General features: G+C 49.7%; 2 protein-coding genes across 2 annotated transcripts; one reads left to right on the forward strand and one right to left on the reverse strand.

The window, feature by feature from the left end:
- Positions 1-186: 186 nt before the first annotated feature.
- Positions 187-14,910, reverse strand: CLSTN3 (calsyntenin 3; the record flags this gene model as incomplete). The annotated part of the gene is given in 20 exon segments (XM_080344475.1): positions 187-318; positions 391-608; positions 2,096-2,231; positions 2,352-2,497; positions 3,089-3,259; positions 4,333-4,559; positions 5,036-5,184; positions 5,367-5,524; positions 6,311-6,367; positions 7,445-7,607; positions 7,687-7,799; positions 8,058-8,327; positions 8,793-8,978; positions 9,621-9,770; positions 10,081-10,289; positions 10,761-10,956; positions 11,879-12,001; positions 14,658-14,792; positions 14,795-14,837; positions 14,839-14,910. Coding segments are annotated over 20 exon segments (3,054 nt in total).
- An 840-nt stretch (positions 14,911-15,750) lies between these two features.
- Positions 15,751-17,256, forward strand: RBP5 (retinol binding protein 5; the record flags this gene model as incomplete). Its single annotated transcript, XM_080339731.1, has 4 exons — positions 15,751-15,829; positions 16,088-16,266; positions 16,716-16,817; positions 17,203-17,256. The coding sequence occupies exons 1-4, from the start codon at positions 15,757-15,759 to the stop codon at positions 17,254-17,256; spliced, it is 408 nt and encodes a 135-aa protein (XP_080195857.1). The 5' UTR covers positions 15,751-15,756.
- Positions 17,257-19,862: the final 2,606 nt, after the last annotated feature.

Raw genomic sequence — 19,862 nt, forward strand, 5'->3', positions numbered from 1 at the left:
AAATGAAAGAACATGGGAGGCGGAGATGACAAATAAGGGAGGAGCGCATGTGTACACAGTGGGGGAAGGAAGAAGTTCAAAGTAAGACAACTCCTCCTTCCAGCCATATGTTTTGGGGGGATCCATTGGACTGGTGTTTTAAAGCTCCTAGCAGCGGTGAGAGCCATCACTTTTGCCAATGATGTGTCAGTCATCCACATCGTTGTTGTCCAGGGAGTCGGGTGTCTCTGAGTCGGTGCTGTCATCTTCATCCTCCATGCCCTCACTAGCTCCGCCCTTGGTGCTTTCTGCTGCCCTCTCCTGGCAGCTCTGGTAGGACTGGGGAGGTGAGACATAGGTTAAGAAGGATCTGGCAACCCAGCTGCCTGCCCAGCCTCAGCCACTCCTCACCTCCATGGGGTTGACAATGATGGTGAGGGCTGAGTCATCCCACAACATGTCACCCTCTTTGCCTCCAGTGCTTGTGTGCCCCCCTTCAGCAGCCCTAGGGACCTCTTGCTCCATGCCCCGCTGGTGCAAGGAGTGGATGCGCAAGATGCCAAGGATCACCATGAGTGCCAGGAAGCCCACACACACCACAATGATGACAGTGGCAGCACTGGGAACCACTTTGGAGAAAGAAAATGAGAAGGTGTGGTTAGAATCTGTCACAGAAACATGCATCTCCAACCTGACCTGCAGGAACTGGGGTTTCTGGGCAGAGCTTGGGTTTTTTGTTTAGGCAGGAACTTGTCCTGACTTTTCTGCTCCCTTGGGCACAGGCAGTTCCCACTTTCAGCTGCTGTATCTTTGCATGAGGCCTGCATGGTTTTCCAGGAAGCCTAGGTCCTGGCATCCTCTGATGTCAGCCTGGCCTGCACACTGCACATCTTTATCTACAGAAAATGTTGCACGGCAGCCATTTGTATCCCCCTCTTGGAAAGGAAAAATGTGTGCTGGGGAGAGCCTCTAAGGGCACAAGGATTTTTAGAGGGTGTAATTTCCGTGCAAGCAGTAGAGATAGAAGGAAGCCAAAAGGAGTCTGCTTTGCATGTGGGACAGAGGTGAGGGCTATGATGGCCTTCTAATTAGTGCCATGGTCAAAGCCTGGCTTCTCCATAGAGGAAAACTTTAAATTCACCTAAGACTGTGAGCCAAACTCCCACTGCTTTGTTCTAGGCCTGCAGGCTGAGCTTTGAGGCCCCAGATAACCCCCTTCTCTGCAAAATCTGGGCTCTCCACAGATTTGTTCTAGGTGGTTCTGTACAGCAGGGACAAAGTTTCTGCTGCAGTCGGCAAGAGCTCGGGAAGAGAGTGGCAAAGGCTGGTTTTTGGTGCTCTCCCAGAATATACATGGGCTGTCCCTGCAGTGGCTCAGTGCCAGCTGCAGAACTGGACCAGCCTGGGATCAGCTGCTTCAGGAAGCTGCAGGAAAAACAAGCACCAGAGGTGCTTTCCATGTTCCCTACATCAGGGGGCCAAAACCAACACAGGGACCTCTGTAACAGTTCTAGAGCTTTCACAGCTTAGGAGGAGCCAGCCGGACTCTGGTCATGCTTGTAGCACAGTGGCTGCCAGCACAAACCAATAAATCTAGTCTAGCTTTCAGGCTTCTCTCCTGTTTTGGGGACAAGAAGCATCTTGTCTGCGTGGTGCCATCTCCTGTATTTTTCTGCCTTGTGGACCGCCACCTGGTTCCACCATCTTTTGTTTTGTTCTGTTTTCAGAGCAGTGGCAGTCTTGATACTCATTTCCCTCCTGCTGCTGAAGCTTCTTTCTGAAATTACATTACTCAGGCACACATAGCACCTTTGCAAGGTGCACAAATGAAATTGTAACAGCTTACAGTTGTTCTTTTTGGACCTTCTTAGGTGCAGATTTCAGACTGCTTCTACCTCAAGAAAACAACACACCAAAAGAGAAAGATGATTGCACCAAGCTCTAAAACACAACTTGACAGAGACTGCAGTCCATTTGATAATGGTAAGTAGGAAAAGACAGTATAATAGGAACTCAATAAAATGGGTATAGGGAACCTGAAAGGAATCCTCTGCCTGTTCTACCAGGATATCAGAAAATCAGCAAAGGAATAAACCCAAAAGAGAGCGTTACATACTTGGGTTGCTGTGGGTGCTTGCCAAACTGTGCCCAGATAGCTCTGGGGGTAAATGATGGCCTCGGTGCACAAACTGCTGGGAATTCAGAATGTGGTTAGGATGAGCAGCATGGTTCATGTTGTGGAGGACATTCATCTGCAGAAAGACCAGAGCGAGACAGACTCAACCATGTGTTCATGGTACATTCTACGTTGTGTGTATTCCCATCTACCATGGAGGCACAAGCACCTATATGTGCTGGTATTGATCCTGTACCTCAACAGTGAACTCATTGCTGGAGTAGCGTCCATTCATCTCAGTGCAGGACAGATGAAACTTTCTTTCATAAAGAGCAGCGCCATGGTTGATGTGGTATGAGACCTGGCGTAGTATTTCCTCGTAAACTGCAATGCTCTCCACACCTGAGACAAGAAGAGAGAACTGGTGTGAGGTGAGGAGGCTCCTGCTTCAAAGTCATCTGGAATTGTAACCCTGTAGCAACTAGCAGCTACAGAGGAATCCAAGACAACGCTGGGTTCATTAGTTTTAGGACATGAGCAGAGATGGAGGTTGCTGCAAAGGACCTGATGAAATCCCTGCTTGCTAAAAGAAGTGGAAGGGAAAGAAGGATGAAGAGCAACAGCCCTGTTAAGTTCTGGAGTGTACAATAGTGTTGTACCAGTTGAACCTGTGGGATACGCTGTCCTCCAGTCATGCCATGCAAAATGGTGCTGGCACGTGGGAACATGTGACCCCAAGGAGTAAGTCAAGGAAGAGTGATACAAGCCTGGGTGAGGACTCAGACACCATGCCATAGTACTGTGCGCCAGAGGAGCCACCTCCCCAAGGAAGTGGCCTGGGGCTTCCAAAAGCCAAGAGTTCAACAAATGGTTACATCTCAGAGTCTCACGGAGTACACCCACACATCTTTAACATTGGGTTAAGTGCTACTCCCAGCAATGCCTGACAGGCAGTTAAAGAAGCGTAATTAGACAGCCAAGGAGAGGACATACCTGTGATAGTCAGGTAGGCTGAGGTGTTAACAAGCTCCAGACCCCGCTGCTGCAGCAATGCCCCATCCAGGAGCAGATATTCCCTCTCCGGGTCCAAGTCATCTCCTACCAATGAGATCTCACAGCCATCAAGGTTGTGCACAATCTCATCTGACATTCGTGTGTCTGTCACTGAGGTGCAAGCAGAAAGAAGACAGGGCCAGAAAGTCAGACAGCCATCAGTGAAAGCAGATGTTAATCAGAATGGTACCAACTTACTTAAAAGTGCTCACATCATATGGAATAACTTCTTTCTCTGGCTAGCACTGACCTTGAGCAAAATCACTGACAGTGTAATTACTTGTTGAAGGAGTCCCCTTGATTCTAATGACATTATTTATGCACATAATAAAGTCACTTTATTTTGGAACAACATAATATTGTCAGAGTGGATCATGGTAACACATCTTGGCTGTAAGGACTCTGTTGACAGTGTGCAAATTAGGAACAGCTCTATCACACGTTCCCAGACCCTGAGTGCTCTTGAAAGCTTTCTCCTGTCTCAAGACTGCTGGTTAGAATTGTCGAGATCTTCTTTAAAATGGCAATCACATTCAAGGACTAACTGCTTTCAGCAGGGCCAAGACCAATCTGTTCTGAGTCAAGAAACCCATCATTGTATGAAGAAAGGCAAAGTTGCTAAATTAAAAACTATGAGCAAAAAATACTATTAACAGAAGACATACAAAAGAAGTGAAAGTACATGTTGAGCATAGAGTGCAGAGAAATAATCTGAGCCTGATGGAGAGAAATTAAGGGACAAGATATTACAGGGTGTGAGGAAACTGACTGGGGAATTCAAAGGAATAAGTGATGCAGGAAGAGATTGGAGGAACTGAGAAATAAGGAAGGCAGGAGACTGAGTAAGTGCAGGAGTGGAGAGGGTAACAGCCAGGACATCCATCCAGTGATGGATTCAATAAAGGGAAATGCAGGTAAAATGTAAAAGGGATTAGGAATGAGCAGCCTGGGAAAGGAGAAGAGAATGAAGCAAAGGCACTGGGTGGATAGAAAAAGTACAGGGAGGAGCAGAAAAGGATAAGAACCGATTAGCCTACATATCGACTGACAATGTGCCTTGCTTCTGTATTTGTAAATTCTCTCCTATTTTGAGTGTAATGAGGGGCTCTACTTCCTCAGCAGGACAGCAACTCTTGTACGTCTTTCCAGTTTGTCTCTTATACCTCAACCTGTATTCCACTCACCGGTACCATGCCAGTTCTCATCCTTCTTGGCTTCCACCTGGTGAGAAATAGAACAGGAGATCTGGAGGTTGGGGAAGAGGGGGACCCCATCAGGAGCCTCAAAGTCTAATGCAGGATGAACAAAGTGGGCATTGCCACTCAAGAGGATCTGGGGGGCATCAGGCTGTAGCACCACAACATAACCTTCCACATCAGGAATGGAGACACAGGACTCTTCACTGAAACACCTGAAGGAGAGCAGTAGAAAGCATCAGTTGGCCCAAGCTTCCACCAGCAATATTGTAAAAGAACACCTGCTGCCCATTACTGCCAGTGAAAGGAATATCCTTTTTCTGGTAGTCATCTTCATGCTTCCCTATAGTCTGTGCTGTGCAAGACAGAGAGGTGTGGTAGGAATGACATCACTGGGTTTCAGGTGACTTGGTCACACCCACACACAGCACAGAGAAAATGAAAACCAGCCCACATACCTGGAACACCATGAGTGAGGGCAGAAGTTCTGCTGCCTGCACAGACCCTGGGACCCAGGATTACAGTATCCATTTGGATACTGGATACTCTAATATTTATTTTCAGGAAGACTTTTATCCATTTGGAGACCATCAATTAGAATTAAAATACATGATGATGGACTGTTATTTTGGTCAAAAGAGAGGTAACCCTCTCGCTGAACTTATCCAGAGGTGCTGCTTTGTCCACTCACTTGACAGTAGTCATGAGTCTGAGTGGCCGGACTCCAGGGGTAGCAAAGCGCAGTGAATTCATGTAAGCCACATGCTGGATTGCATGGTTGAAGGTTTCCACATCATCACCCTCCAAGGTAAGCAGGGACTGAGAGGGGTTCACATGAACCTGCAGATGGAAGAGAAGAAAATACTCAAGGTTCCTTGGCAAACACCAAGAGTCCACACTAAGGGAGACACAAAGGAGAAAAGTGGAGAGTTGCTTGAGGTGGGGGAGCAGGCAAAGTCCTGGGATGCAAGGCTGGGGAAGAACGTGGAGGAGACCCATGCAAGCTCAGCAGATGGGCATACCTTCATCCCTTTGCCAAGACTGTCGAAGTCACTGTAATCAAGCCCCTCACGGCAGGCATACAGGCATTCAATAACCTCCCGGCTCTCCAAGCTACCAGGGCGCACAGTGAAGCCAGCCAAGTAACCATGGAAGTAGTGGTGTATCAACAGAGGATCTCCTGAGAGAAACATGGGAGGTGGACGGTGTGAGAGACATGGTGAGGAAGAGGGCAAAAACAACAAAAGCAACAGTGTGAGGGACATACAGATGCTAAGGGAGATAGAGAGAGACCGAGGGGTGCATGGGCCATGGAAAACCTAAGACAACAAAAGCAACACTGAGGCAATAGTGAGGTTAGGGGAGGTAGAGAGAGACAGAGCTGTGCATAGGACATGGAAAAGCAAAGACAACAAGAAGATGTGGGATCCTGATGTAAGGAGATGACAATTTTTTGAATTCCAGATGGAGGAAAATGAGAAAAATAGGCCAACAGAAAGACTAGGGAAGTGAATGGTGGGTAGCATAGAGAAGTTTCTGCCCAGCTGCTGAATGCCAGATGGAAACAATGTCTTGTCCCTTTCTCACTTTGCTTCTTGTGAGGGCTTTTAAAATAAGCTATATATGTTACACAGGTATTTAGGGATGAGGTGACATCTCCTGATGTCTCTAATGGCTACTGTGTTCTTCAGAGACCAACTTTAATGATCAGGCATGAGGACTCTTTCTCCACATGAAAAGCATACTCTGTCTCTCAAAGCAGGCTGTAGTACTCCTGTCAGCCTTTTCATGCTCCACAGATGTCAAGGTATCAAGGACCAAACTGCCAAATAAGGGTTTTCTTTCCCACGATGGTGGAAGGTGGCAGGACAGGGTTGGGGGAGCTGTATGAGGAAGGCACCATGCAAGAAGTGATAGTCATACATGGTGAAGAGGGGAAGAGAACTATACTCTTTCTTTTTCCTACCTTGTACAGTATCAGTGGAGTTCTCATTTCCTTTGACTTTCTCTTTGTTTTTCTCCTCTGCAAAAGAACATTCAGACAAGCAATAAGATATGGGAAGAGGGTAGTTACAGGGTCAGGCAAGGATCTACACAAGTGCTTGTATTGGCCAATCCAAAAGAACAGCTCTGGAGTCATATGCCAAGCAATGCACCCTTCAACCCTAGAGACAGCACATCACAGATGAAAGAGGGCAGAGTTCCCCTCATGAAGAGATGGTGAGACTGTACTGAGTAACTGATAAAAGGGAAAAAGCATAGGGGGTTTTTCATACTTTTCCAATCATTTGGGAATTAATTCTCATTTATGGAACATGGTCGTAGCCATGTTTGCAACAAGCCATGTTCTCAACATCTCTTTGAAACTCAGATGGTTCCAGGAGGGTGTCCCAAGCTGAGTAATATTTGTTGGTTGCAAAAAGTTGATAGAGGGACACAGAGCTGTGGGAAGATTCCTGACCTGGGAGAAGCAGTACTAAATATTTGATATTGCTAGAAATTCCTGCTGGACTGAAGGCAAGCAGCAGGCAAATTCTTTTAGTTCTGTCCTGCTTCAGTCTTGCAGGGGAACTAAGAGACATGGGAAATGCAGTCTTGCATCTCCACAAAATCGGCTTTAATCTGGTAGTGGCTTAACTATGTTCCTAACCTTATCTTTGCCCTCCAACCCAGTTCCTCTACAGAATGACTTGTGACTTCTTCATATAGAGCCTCAGGACACAGATATCCCCATCAATACAACCAGCAATACAAATAGTACTGCCTACTCTAGTGAAAACTTTTGATAGAAACACCAATGCCTGAATGAGGTGCAGTTTCAACATTCCTCTGCCTGAAAGCTTATTATCCATCGCATATTCTACTGCTGTTGTCCATGAAGCTGCCAATGACACTTGCCCCTGAGCTATTATTACTGTGACCTGCTGTCTTGGTCCATAAGGAGGAAAAAAGCCACATTGGCTTTGGTGTCAAGGAAGCAAGAAGGCTGCAACGTGTTTTGCATCATTTATTACTGGGCAGTGTTTCACCTCTTCTGGATCTCCCTCCACTCTCTTGTTTCCCATATGGGTTGAGCTTGGTTCAGGGAGTGGGCACTCACCGGTCCAGCAGGCTCCAATCATGAGCAAGGGTTCCTGCCGTGGGGGGTGAATGAGGCCATTGTCATGGATGAGGGCAGGGTCATAAGAGACTCCATCCACGTAGAGCGTGACAGTGGGGAATTCCAGGTTAAGGGCATAATGGTGCCATTCATCATCGCAGACCTACATCAGACAGCAGAGGAAGAGATGAGTGAAAGGCAGAAGGAGAAGGGACATGGGGAAGACGCAAATGCTTCCTCACCTGCTCAAGCTTCCAGAGAAATTTCACAGGCCTTGCACTTTCCAGCAACGGCCAGTAGAGGAAAGCAATCCGGCAGCCATGCACAGCCAGAGAGTAATGAGAGTAGCCATCCTCTGCCAGGGACAAGTACAGGGAGTTATGTATCATGCCTTAGAGCAGTCTCACTAGCCAGAGCCCAGAAGCACACACCAGCCTGCACAACTGGCACTCTACACTGGCTGCTCCCAGAAAAAGTGACACCTGAAGAAGCTGTGTTCCCCTGCCCAGATCCCGCTCAGGAACACAAGAGATTTCCCCCTACTGGGACAATCCCTTCTAACAAGTTAGAGGCACTGGGCAGAAGTGTCCCCACCCCAGGAAAAGTGTCTCACCATTCTGCACTGTGCTGCAGATCACTGTCTCCTCTTCCCGCCTGCCTTTACCAGGGATCACGGCATGCTTCATCCATACAGACAGGGTGAAGTGGTCACTCAGCCCCTCATGGGCATTGGGCCCGTTCACCACAGGCACCTGGGCAGCCTGGCTGCCATTGAACCAGTAGATGAGGCTGCTGTCCTGGCTGTAATGCACCGAGAGCCGCGCAGTCCAGTTCACAGTGGGGCTAGGCACTGGCAGCAGGTCAATCTCTCCTGAAGCAGCACCTACGGAGAAGGGAAGGAGTCAGGGATGTCAGCATGGGAGAATAAGGAGCCTGAGAACTGGGGAACAGATGAGAGGGTGCTAGAGCACAGGCAGAGGAGGAGTTGCCTATAGGCCTTGCCCTGCCTGGAGAAGGCTGGTGACTCTTCCATCTGTGCTGAGCAAGTCCCACAGGCTTTGAAACTCAGATGGTTCCAGAAGGGTGCATCAATGAACAGAAACCTCTGGCTCCCCAGCAAGGAAAGCACGGGGAGACCCTTATAAATATGGGCAGGGTGCTCATTCCCCCTCAACGCAGCATGCAAGCTACGTGTTCTCCCAGCCCCACTGACCACACCAGATGCGAGGAATGTGTCCCCCAGCATCCCTGCTGTGTGAGGCACAGAGCTACCACTGTGAACCCCTCTAGGAAAAGGGGCAGGGTGCTGTGGCACAGCTGCCCTTGGCCCAGGAAAGAATCAGTTCACCACAGAGTTTGCGTAGTGACTTCTCGGAGTAGTTATCCCGGTCACAGCCCTTGGCCACATGGTTTGTCTGCAGCTCCACAGTGGCTTGGATGTTCCACAGAGGCTCATCGCAGGTCTCCAGGTGAATGCTGGGGAAGAGTGCAAGGCTGCCGGCACCTGGGATGTACTCAATCCTCTTGTTCCAGCCTAATGAAGAAGAGTGAATGATAGGGGTTAGGTCCAGCCAAGGACCCAAGGCCAGAACATCTGGCACACATACAAGCAGCATCTATTTACTAGCCCAGAACCAGAGATTTTTGGTCCTTTCCAAGTTGAAAAGACTTTATGCAGCTGGCATCAGTGCGCACAGGAAGACTTCCTAGATGCAGAGAGTCCAAATTCTCAACTTCTACAGCTAGTACTAGTGTAGCATCACTCCTTGGATTGTCAGTTTCTCCTGTCAGGCAGAACAGATATTTAGCTGTGTTGATTTTCCCTTATTTCTGTTGACTAAGGTGAACCCATAGGCATATAGCACCTCTGAAAAGCCAAATATCCTCAAGATAAACAGCTCCAAAAACAATGTACATTGAATACAGTCTGTGAGCCTTCTCAAGTACATAGCAGTTCACAGTAATCCAAGGAAGGATTTTCCACTATTAGAATTGTCTTTCAGTGGCTTTGCAACTGACTTATCCCCTTAGATGGGACTGATGGGTTGGTGCCAGAACTGAACCATATATTTGGGCATACAAATTTATATGTGTATATACAAACACAATGAGTAGAACTGAGTAGTAGTTCAGCAAAAGCAAAGGGAAGACATAACTGTATTTGGAAGTTTCATACCCTGCCAGCTGGGCTTGCAGGTGGGTTTCACCTGGATCTCCACTTGAGCATCATCAGAAGCCCGCTTCTTTCCACAGTCATAGGCTGTCACTGTGAATTTGTAGAGATGATCTCCACTGTACTGCAGCTTCTCCGTGTTCTCGATGTTACCTGGTTAGCAAAACAAAGAGCTGAAGGGAGACGAAAGACAGTCTCCTCAAAGGTGTTCCTTCTAGAAATCACTCTTATTTTTGATCAACTACAAAAACAACCAAAAAGGGGTTGAGTTCCACTGGTACTGCCACTCTATAACAAGCTACAGCATCTCACAAAATGGCTGCTGGACCTCTGCACCAGGAGAGAAAGATCAGCAGTGCTAGAAAATTCATATAGCACAGCTCTGCCAGCAAATGGGACTGGCAGAGAGGGAGCAAAGCAGGAAAAGGGGAGTGACGTGCTCATGGCAGGTGCCAATTCTTACCATCATTGTCAATCAGAAAGGGAATATTGGGGGTCACGATCTCGTAGTAGCAGATTTGGCTGTACTGTGGTGAGCAGTCTCCATCAATAGCTTCCACACGTAAGATACGGTCATACAGCTTTCCCTCAGTCACTGCCACACGATACAACTTTTCCACAAAGACGGGAGCAAACTCATTCACATCGTTTACTCGGACATGCACTGTGGCCCTGATGCAGAGAGACACCAATAAGAACTGATTGGCTGATTAGGAGCCATGCACCACCTAAATGTCAATGTAAGTCACACCCCTGAAGCGCACCAGTCTGATTTCCAGCCATCAAAAGCAGGGATAAGGAAAGAGACCTTGTTTTCAATGCAGCAATGTTGGCACACAGGAGCTTAGACAATGGTTTCCCACTCCAGAGAAAGAGCAAAAGGAATGACCATGTAATGTGGACCTCCTGCCTATATGCAGCGACATAAACCACCACCCTTAGACACAACTGTCAAGCAGCCCTCATTTCTAGTGTATTCAGTCATGTGACTCAGTCTTTAGGTCTTATTGACATGTTGAGTTATAGTATCAAGGCTGGAGAAAATTACTTCTGCCTAAAGGAAGCATTCCCACAGCAATTTTCATTTGTGTTTCTGTGATAGATCACATTTGGTAACATGCAGCAATGACTACATGGACTTACTTGTGTGATTTCTTGGTATTTGCTCCATCAGGTCCCTCTCCACAGTCATAAGCCTGGATGGTGAATGTGTGCTCCTTATGTGCTTCACAATCCACTGGTTCCTTGGCCCGGATCAGCCCCTCACCTGTAGCTTTGTCCAGGATCACAGCTTCAAAAGGTACCCCTGCCCCATGGATCCTGAAGCCACAGATTTCACCTAATACCCACAAAGGCAGAGAGGAAGGGGAAAAGAAAAGGAATGAGGAGAGCGCGTTATGCCCCCTGGCTTCCCTTTGTCACATTTTCTTCTTTTCTAACTTACAATTATCTTTCTTCCTCATTATCACCTCTCATTTTGAGCAATTTTTGGTTCCCTAGGAGTTCCTCTTTCCATGTCTTACAGCCATTAATGGTGTGGCTTGCCCTCTACTGGAGACCATTCCCATGGCAAGGAGACTTGACCAGCATCAAGAAAGATAAGACGTTACAAGGCTCAAGCTAGATTTATTAGTGCTACACAGACATAGGACTGCGGAAGCACTTTATTTCTCATTGGCATCTCTCAGCGCCTTATATTGTAGATAGACAGCCAAAGCATGAAGAACTATGATGTCTCATCCACCTATGCATGCAGGATATGCACAGTACCACAGGGCACTGCCAATAGGGTCACCTGAATCCTAAAGTTCAGCTCACAGTGACAACTTTTCCTCTCCCAAAGCTAAGGGAGGATGTGTGAGGAAGCTCCAGGCACGGTGTAAGCAAGCACCAAGAATACAACCCTCGTAAAGCCTTGTCTGTAGTTTCAGGGATTTGTGCTTACTGTTAAGGGATGTAGCACTGCCAACCAAGTGTGCCCTTCCAGCTTCCTCCAGTGCTCACAGACATAGAGCTGTGCATGTGATCTTTAGAAATAGCAGAACTGCGTCAAAAAGTAGATGGCTCCACCCTCAGTTTCTCTCCCTAAGCGAAACAGCTCACAGCATCCTAAATCAAGCTGTGCCCAAATTACCTGCAGACTTCACTAGGGATCTCCTCTAGAACAAGGAATCCAGCACAGGGATGAATGTCATCCTGTCTCTGCCTCTTCATTAGACTCTCCCTGCCTCCAACCCTTCCCACAGCTGTTGCCCACCTACCTGCATAGCGCAGTGGAGCATCTTTGTCCAGTGCAAATAGCGGTGGGTTGAGCAGGACTGTGTTGTCGTTCTCCATTATGATGCCCTGATACTCAGCTTCAATCCAGGGTTTGTGCTTGTTTGCTGAGGTGGATTTGGGGTAAGAGATGGAGCACAGGTATGTGTTAACCACCAATGACAGATTCAGTAGGAAAAGAGCAGAATATCATCCCGTGGCAGGTAACAACCATCCCTCCCCACCTTCTTCTCTGGAAATAATGAAGTCTGAAATAGGCTGGGAGAAAGAAGTTATCTTTCTTTAATGCTACTCTACATGGGTCTTGGGAGACCTCATCAGAAACAATGTGTTCCTTCTGGTCTCTTCATTACTTTTGCATTGGAAACGTGAGGCGAGGCATCTGGGTGCCCAGGAAAGCTGAAGCGGTTAAAAAAAAAAATTACATCAAGAGGCAGGAGTAGCCTGATTCTGGAGACAAACTCCAAATGCTAAATCCTTTAGCTCATTGAAGCCATAATTAAAGGATGCAGGATACATTTTCCCTTGGGGTGTCCTCAGGTGACAAGTCTTGCATGTAGCCATTATCACTTATGCCTAGCATCCTCTGGACTAAGGCCCAGCATCTACGCACATGTACCCAGGCACACCTTCAGCCAGTCATCCTACATGTGTAATAACCTACTCTGAGAGTCCTTTGCTCCTTCTTTCCCCACTCCATGGTGAGCACCATATTCCCTTGGCCCCTCCTTGCTAATCCTGATGGCTGGAGCCCAGCCAGGCTTGGCATGGAGGCAGCAGCCAGCAGGAGGCTCTGAAAAATGTCACAGGCCCAGAAATAGCAAATTAATCTTCATCACACAGGCTCCGGGGCAGGGAAAGGGAGAAATAAAGGGGTGGGGGGGAGGGAAAGGGAGGGGAGAGAGAAGAAAAATCATTACAAATTAAAAACCCCTCCCCCATGCCCACTCCCTGCCAAATGGGCCTCAGAGATTATATTACATAGCCTAGTTACAACCACCATTCCCAGATAATCCCCTACTCTCTCACCCCCTCGAGACAAATATTTATTACAACCAAGCAACATTTTGAGCACAGCATGGCTCAGAGCTGGTGGGAAGTAGGATACAGAGCCTTTCCCCTCAAGGGCACTGCTTCCAATATGTGAATTCATCCTCTGCAGCACAGTATGCTCTAAAACCATACCAGTATGGCATGATGTGTTGACTCGAAAGGGACAGTATCCCTTACAACCAAGCACTTCACCAAACTGGGGCCAGGGGATGCTGCTGGAGCCAGGTGGTGGGCCAGCAGACAGGACGACAGGTCAGAGAGGAGATGCACTAGCAGGGCAGAATGGGCAGACCCAGCTGGGTATAGCCACGAAGAGCGTGGGCTGGCATTTCTCCTTCACTGTATTGATTAAGATCATAAAGCATTGTGTAGGAAATCCAGAGAAACATCCATCCTGCTCAGTATGCAGGTGGAATCCTTCCTGTGTGCAAGTGCCCATGTTCCACCCCACCCCTCCATTGCCCCCACCAGATTCCACTCTGTGACGGCTCTAGCCTGTGCAGCACAGCACCAAGGTGGGAATACGTAGCTACAAATGCCAAATGTGCCCTGTTGCTGGGGTAACAAGCTGGTGGTAGAGAGATAAATCCTTTGCTGCATCCACCTGCAACTTGGAAATCACCAATCCTATTTGTCTGGAAATTAGTTCCTGGAGATGTGAAAAACATTTTGGGAATATTTTTAGGATAAAGAGTCTTACCAGCTTCAAGAAAGCTCCTGTAAATATAAAATAATTTGCCAAAGGTGGGTAAATGTTTCAGAGTGTAAATTTGCAAAGGAGAGAGAAAATCCAGAGCACAAGGAACCTTGCCTCACCACTGGGCCCCTTAGCACCAGAGCACAACAAATAAATGCCCTGCCAATGTCAGCATACACACAGCACTGCGTTGCACCCACCCTGTAGCCTGACCTCATCCAAAGCACAGAAGACACCCTAAAGTGTCACATTCCCTGATGACCCTGAGTCCCTTGCATGTTTGCGGATTCTCCCACACTGTCAGATTACTGACACACTGACTCCCCTCAGATGAATTTCTCATGCCTGTCTCTACAGAGACAGACCTAGAAATCTACATCTTTCTCCATTGCTCTACATGTTCAAAGAACATCTGCATTCAGAACGTTACAGCTGTAGCATTAGGGTTGGGGTTTTTTTACATATTTAGCACATGAAATGCTATTTTATACAAGCAACCAGCATAGTTAACATAAAACTGCACAATAATTCCTACTGACAGATTGTAGATGGATGAACTATAATTGGAAGATGGAGATAGAGGACGTGTTTTGGAGACCACAGGGGTCTCAGTATGCTAAACGAAGGAACCCTAAATCCACACAGCGATGACTGAAACAAAAGCAAGACAAGTGGGTGGAAAGGGAAAAACGCGAGGGGAATGCTAGGAGGAGAGGAAAGAACGGAAAAAAAGCAGTGGCAGGAGACAGATGGAGAAAGTAAAGAGAGGGGATGGGATGAGGGCGCCCGAGGGGGCAAAGAAAGCCAGGGCCGCCGGGGACTGCGGAGACCCCCCGACAAAAACGTGTCAGCCGAAGGCGACGGGCAGCGCGGAGCCGCACCGCCACCGCGGGGGCGGATGGATGAGCCAACGTGCCCCTCATCCCCGTCGCAGGGGGCAGCTGGAGGGTCGCAGCGGGGCGCCCCGCCGCCGCCGCTGCCCGGGACAGTGCCCGCGGCGCTCCGCCGCTCACCTTTGTTGGAGGCGCTGCCGGGCAGCGCGGCGCAGAGGCAGAGGAGAGGGAGGAGGACGACGGCGCGGGGCCGAGGGTCGCCCATCGCGGCGGCGGGTCCCAGCCCGCCCGGGACTACCGGACAGCGGCGGGCGCGGCCCTGCCCGGCCCACGCCCTCGCTCCCGCGGCGGCGGCGCGCAGGGACGCCGCGGTACCTCCGCGAGCCCCGCTCCGCTCCGCTCCACGCCCGGCCCCGCCCCGCCACTGCAGCATGACGTCACGGGCGCGGCGGGGGCCGGGGGTCGGCAGCCAATGGGAGGGGCCGCCGCGCCAGGTGCTATGGGGGGGGGGGTGCGGCGCGGCTCGTCTAGGCTCGGTGCGGTGCGGGGGAGTTGCTATTTTCCTTCTCACTGCAAATCTGGGCTGTGCTCGGAGAGGGGCGAGGGCTGGTGGCACCTGGGTCTGGTGGGCGACGGTGAGCGCTTCAGAACTGGCAGCCGGTGCTTCGCCCCGAGAAGCATCCTCGCACCTGCTGAGGGACGCGGGAGGAGCAGGCTGGGGAGGGGAAGATGGTAAAGCGTTGCGTAGGAAATCCAGAGAAACACCCATCCTGCTCGATCCTGGAGATCGAGGGGGTGCCGAAGCGAGGGTCTGCAGACTGTATCCGGACCCCGCCGCCCATGCGACCCGGGCTCGGCGGGGCGGAGCTGCCAGCCTGCCGTCTCCTCGACGGGTTGGCCGGGGCGGCCGCGGCACTGCTCTGAGGACGCCCGTAGCTACCGGCTTCACGGCGTGAAAAAGGACCGGCGGGAGGGGGGCGGGCTTGCCGCTGATTGGCAGCCGAGAGTTAAGCAGACCCCCGAGGAGGTAACCTGTCGGTCTCACGTCGCCCCCAGCCGAGGTGGAGATGCTGGAAGCGGGGGCAGTCCCGGCTTTTTCCGCGCCCCCCCGGCGCGGGGACTCTTACTGCAGCGGGACTCCGGGAGCCGGGCTGCCCCGCAGACCTCGCCGCACCGCGGGAGAGGGACCGGCACGCCCGCTGAACGAGCTCGATCCCAGCTCCGTGCGTGTTCCGCTGCTTTCTCCTCCTCGCCACCGGCCCGGTTCCTCTGCTCTGGAATGCCTCCCAACCTCACCGGTTATTACCGCTTCGTCTCCCAGGAGAACATGGACAATTACCTGCGTGCTTTAGGTAACTCCGCCTTCCTCACTCCACTCCTTTCTCCCTCTTGCTTCCTTCTGTCTTCAAAAATGTCAGCAGTCTGGGAGGGGAGGAGGGGTTTTGGGAACCCTCTGGTCGTTCTGTCTGCGACCATCACTTTTGTGCTGTGGTGTGAGAGAGGAGAAGACATGGCTGGAGCTTCCTGACTACGAGTGGAGAATCTGTAGGGATGCAGTTAGAGAAGGGGTGCAAGTCATCCACAGATCTCCCCTCCCTCTCATCCTCCAGATATCAATGTGGTCCTGCGAAAATTGGTTTGCCTCTTGAAGCCCGATAAAGAGATCATCCACACGGGAGATCACATGGTCATCCGCACAATCACCTCCCTGCGGGACTATGTTATGGATTTTGACCTGGGAGTCCAGTTTGAGGAAGATCTGGGGCCCGTGGATGGACGGAAGTGCCAGGTGAGAAGCCCAAACAGTGCAGTTTGACAGTGGACTGGAGGGCACTAGAAGTTCAGGGAATTGCTTCAGCTTTTGATTCACAAACCAGATGAGAGCCCAACCCAGAGCTGGCTTGTCCCCACAGGTCCAGGAATAAGTGGTTCTCTGAGTAAATCACTCACAGTAAAGGAGAAGAGCACTGTACAGTCAGAAGCTCAGTACTTTGGGATCCAGAGGGTACTATCCTCTGGAGCAAAGCTCTGAAAAGACAGAACATCAGGCCACTTGGCAGTACTCTGTTGCACTTGGAAGCCAGAGGGTCGTTCACCCTCCCACAGAGAGCATCAATCCCAAGGAGCCACCAAAGATACACCAGGGACTGCATTTGAACATGTGTCTGACAGGAACAGTCAGTGTCATTGCTGGAAACTTGCCTTGGGATCACGTCTTCTCTCCTCCTTTTTTTTCAGACCACTGTCTCCTGGGAGGGTGATCAGCTGGTGTGTGAGCAGCTGGGAGAGAAGAGAAACCGTGGCTGGAGGCACTGGCTGGAGGGGGATCAGCTGCATCTGGTGAGGAGGGGTCCAGCGCAGCTTGCTAAATCTCAATTGCAGTGGGTGGGGGGCGACACACAGTGTGGGTGCTGCAAGTCCTGAGCCAGCTGTGTAGCTTCCAGCTCCACTCAGACTTCAGCCCCAGCTCCAAAGGGGCAGCCAGCCTTTCACACAAATATCTGCCTCCAGGGTTTAAAAGTTAACACAGCTCAGCAAAGACGATGTCCCTGCTCTGCCCTGCTGCCTGAGCCACTGGGGCTTTGGGGGGGTCAGGAAGGGTGTGCAGCAGCATGTGGCCTGCAAGACCAGCATCAGGAGGGCAAGCAGGGCTGTGGTAATGGCAGCTAGCATCCAAGAAGTGGAGGATCCAAACTAAACTCATATTTCACCCCACTTTCCCCAGCGCATGACTGCTGAAGACGAGGTCTGTGTCCAGGTGTTCCAGAAAGTGAAGTGATGCCCGGCTGGATGCCCAGCCGGGACCCTCGCTCCTGAGTGAAAACTGCCCCGAGATTGAAAACGAAACAAGACCCGAGAGAGCCGAGCCTCCTCGTAGCAGCGCGTTTTCTTGTGCTTTGCCTCTCACCCTGCGGCGGCGGAACGGGCCGGGGCGGGTCGGGACCTCCCGCGGCCGGGGGGTCACGGCGGGGCCGGGCCTGCGGAGAGTGGAAGGCGGGGAGAGGAGGTCGCCAGGGTGGGCCGAGGCAGGGAGGGCGATGGGCTGCCGGCTGCACGGAGACTCATTTCAGAATAAGAGCCAGTCGGGGAGGAGCGGGGCGGGGGTTGCTCCACGGCCGGCCCGCACCTCCGCAGCTCCCACGCTCCTCCTGCTGCCTCCGCCGAAGCCAAACCCCGCGCTGCCCCGCTGGGGCGCAGGAGGTGCTGCCTGAGTGGGCAAGGTTGACTGAGGCTGTGCATTCTTCCTCAGTCACCAACACCTGCCACCTCCTCTTGTGCCCTGTGGATGCTGCATTCTTCTCAGGATCCCGGGATAACTTGTCCTTCAAAGTCAAGGATTTTCATGTAATCGTGTGAAGTCCGAAGGCTGGGGCAAGAGAACTAACCCCATGTTCACTGCGCTCCTGAGAAGGTCCCAAGGGTGATGAAGCTTCAGGCTTTCCTCCTGGTGTGAGAAAACATGGCCAATGCCTCTAGCCCCTACACTCCTTCTGACATTCCTGACAGTGTCTCCACATGGCCATCATACCTCTGTGGGTTCACAACTCCTCTCTATAATCAGAGACCAAGGGGCAGAACCAAAGGAGGTGATGTCCGCTGAAAAGTCAGACCAGTGCCAAAGGCAGAGACTGCTAAAGACACCTGATGGGATGTGCACAAACCCACAGCCACAGGGAGTTATTTCTGAAAGAAACTTGCAGTTGCCCCCCAACAGAAATTGAAGGGGAGTGTGCTCAGAAATGCATAGCTACTGACATCACAGAGAACCATGAGGTAGGCAACTTTTGAAAACACAGGCCCTTTCCAAGTGGAGAAAATGCTGCTTTTTTTTTTTTTTTTTTTTTTTTTTTTTTTTAATTCTAGCAGCTCATCTAAAAAAAAGTAGCATTTTCCAAAGAGCTGCTTTTCAGGGACCTTAAAAGGTAAGTACCATAAGAAAAGCATTCTTTCAGAATATGTGATAAGCAAGGGGTCAGGGAGCTGCAGCTGTATAATATATAATATCATATCATATCAATGTATTATATATAATATATAATATTATATTATATATAATATAATATCAACCTCTGGCTCTTCAGAGTTGTCTCTGATGTCATCCCAGGCTGCAGCACCTTGTCAATAGCCACAGTACAAAAGTATCACTGGGTGAGACACATTCAAACCCAATGCAGACCATGCAGACCTCCACAACCCACCATTCCTTCTATCACAAGGAGCCTCTACATTACTTCTGTTGTATCATGAGGTTGCAAAAGGCCGAGCTTTGACTGATGCCAGCTAAGGTTGGTCCAACTGTTTCCCTCTTCCTACTCCTTCATACAATGAGAGTCCTCTGAGCTGCTTTTGATCCCCAACACCAAGCTCACTTCACCATGTCCAGGCTGATATCTTCCAGTCCGTTTGACCAACAACTAATTAACTAATTTCAGTCCCTGCTCCAAAAGCTGGTACAAATTTTCCTTTTCTGAGCCTACATTCTGGTTTGGTGATAGATAGCTATTGTCTTCAGGTGGTTAGCCAGACTCTTTCAGGAGCATGCCAACCACCTCCATAATTGTCATGTAAGCCTATGATGTGATATACTGAGTGCATTGCATCTGATTGGTTGCCAGCCATCATATATCCATGACAGCCTCTTATATTCAGAAACCAGCCAGTTGTCCCAGCACCATAGGCAGGAATCACCCACCTCACGTGGTCCACAGTCATAATAAACATAAGGGATAGTACTCCAATCTATTCTAGGGTTTCAGTTAGTAACTATCAGCACTATTTCACTGTTTTTTCATTTGTATTCATGCTGCAGGTGCAATGCCTAAGTCAGATGGTGACTTTGCACAACAGTACCGTATCGCTGACACATGAGCCTGTGAGAGATGAGGATGCTAGCATGTGGCAGGGAATAAGGTGTGATATTGGGAGGACACTGACTTCGTTCTTGCCCCTTGCTGAGCGGCCAGTGCTGCAGAACTACGTCCCTTCTGGGGTATTACACTTGGCTTTGCCCCTTGATTCAGAAGACACAGAAACAGACTGCCAAGATCCTGCTGCTGCTCACCATCTCCATTTTGCGGATAAAAATTCAAAGGTGTTTGATGAGCAGGTTATCTAGTCTTCAATGCACTTCCATAAATTTACCAAAGAAGCTTTCTTCACTCATTTTAACACTGTTTGCATCTTTATTCAACATGCTTTTGTCACTGTGAATTATTTCCTATTATTTAGATGCAAGGAACTTGCTAGTTTCTCTGAAACGACAGATGATTCTAAGAGAAAACACTAAAATGATGTTTTACACCAAAGTCTTAAAGCCAAGGAATTCTAAACTGTATGAAGTTGGTGGCACACCATACGTGTCTTGAGCACTGTGTTGATAAAGGC

This window comes from Nesoenas mayeri (genome assembly GCF_963082525.1).
Source record: "Nesoenas mayeri genome assembly, chromosome: 1".
NCBI lineage: Eukaryota > Metazoa > Chordata > Aves > Columbiformes > Columbidae > Nesoenas > Nesoenas mayeri.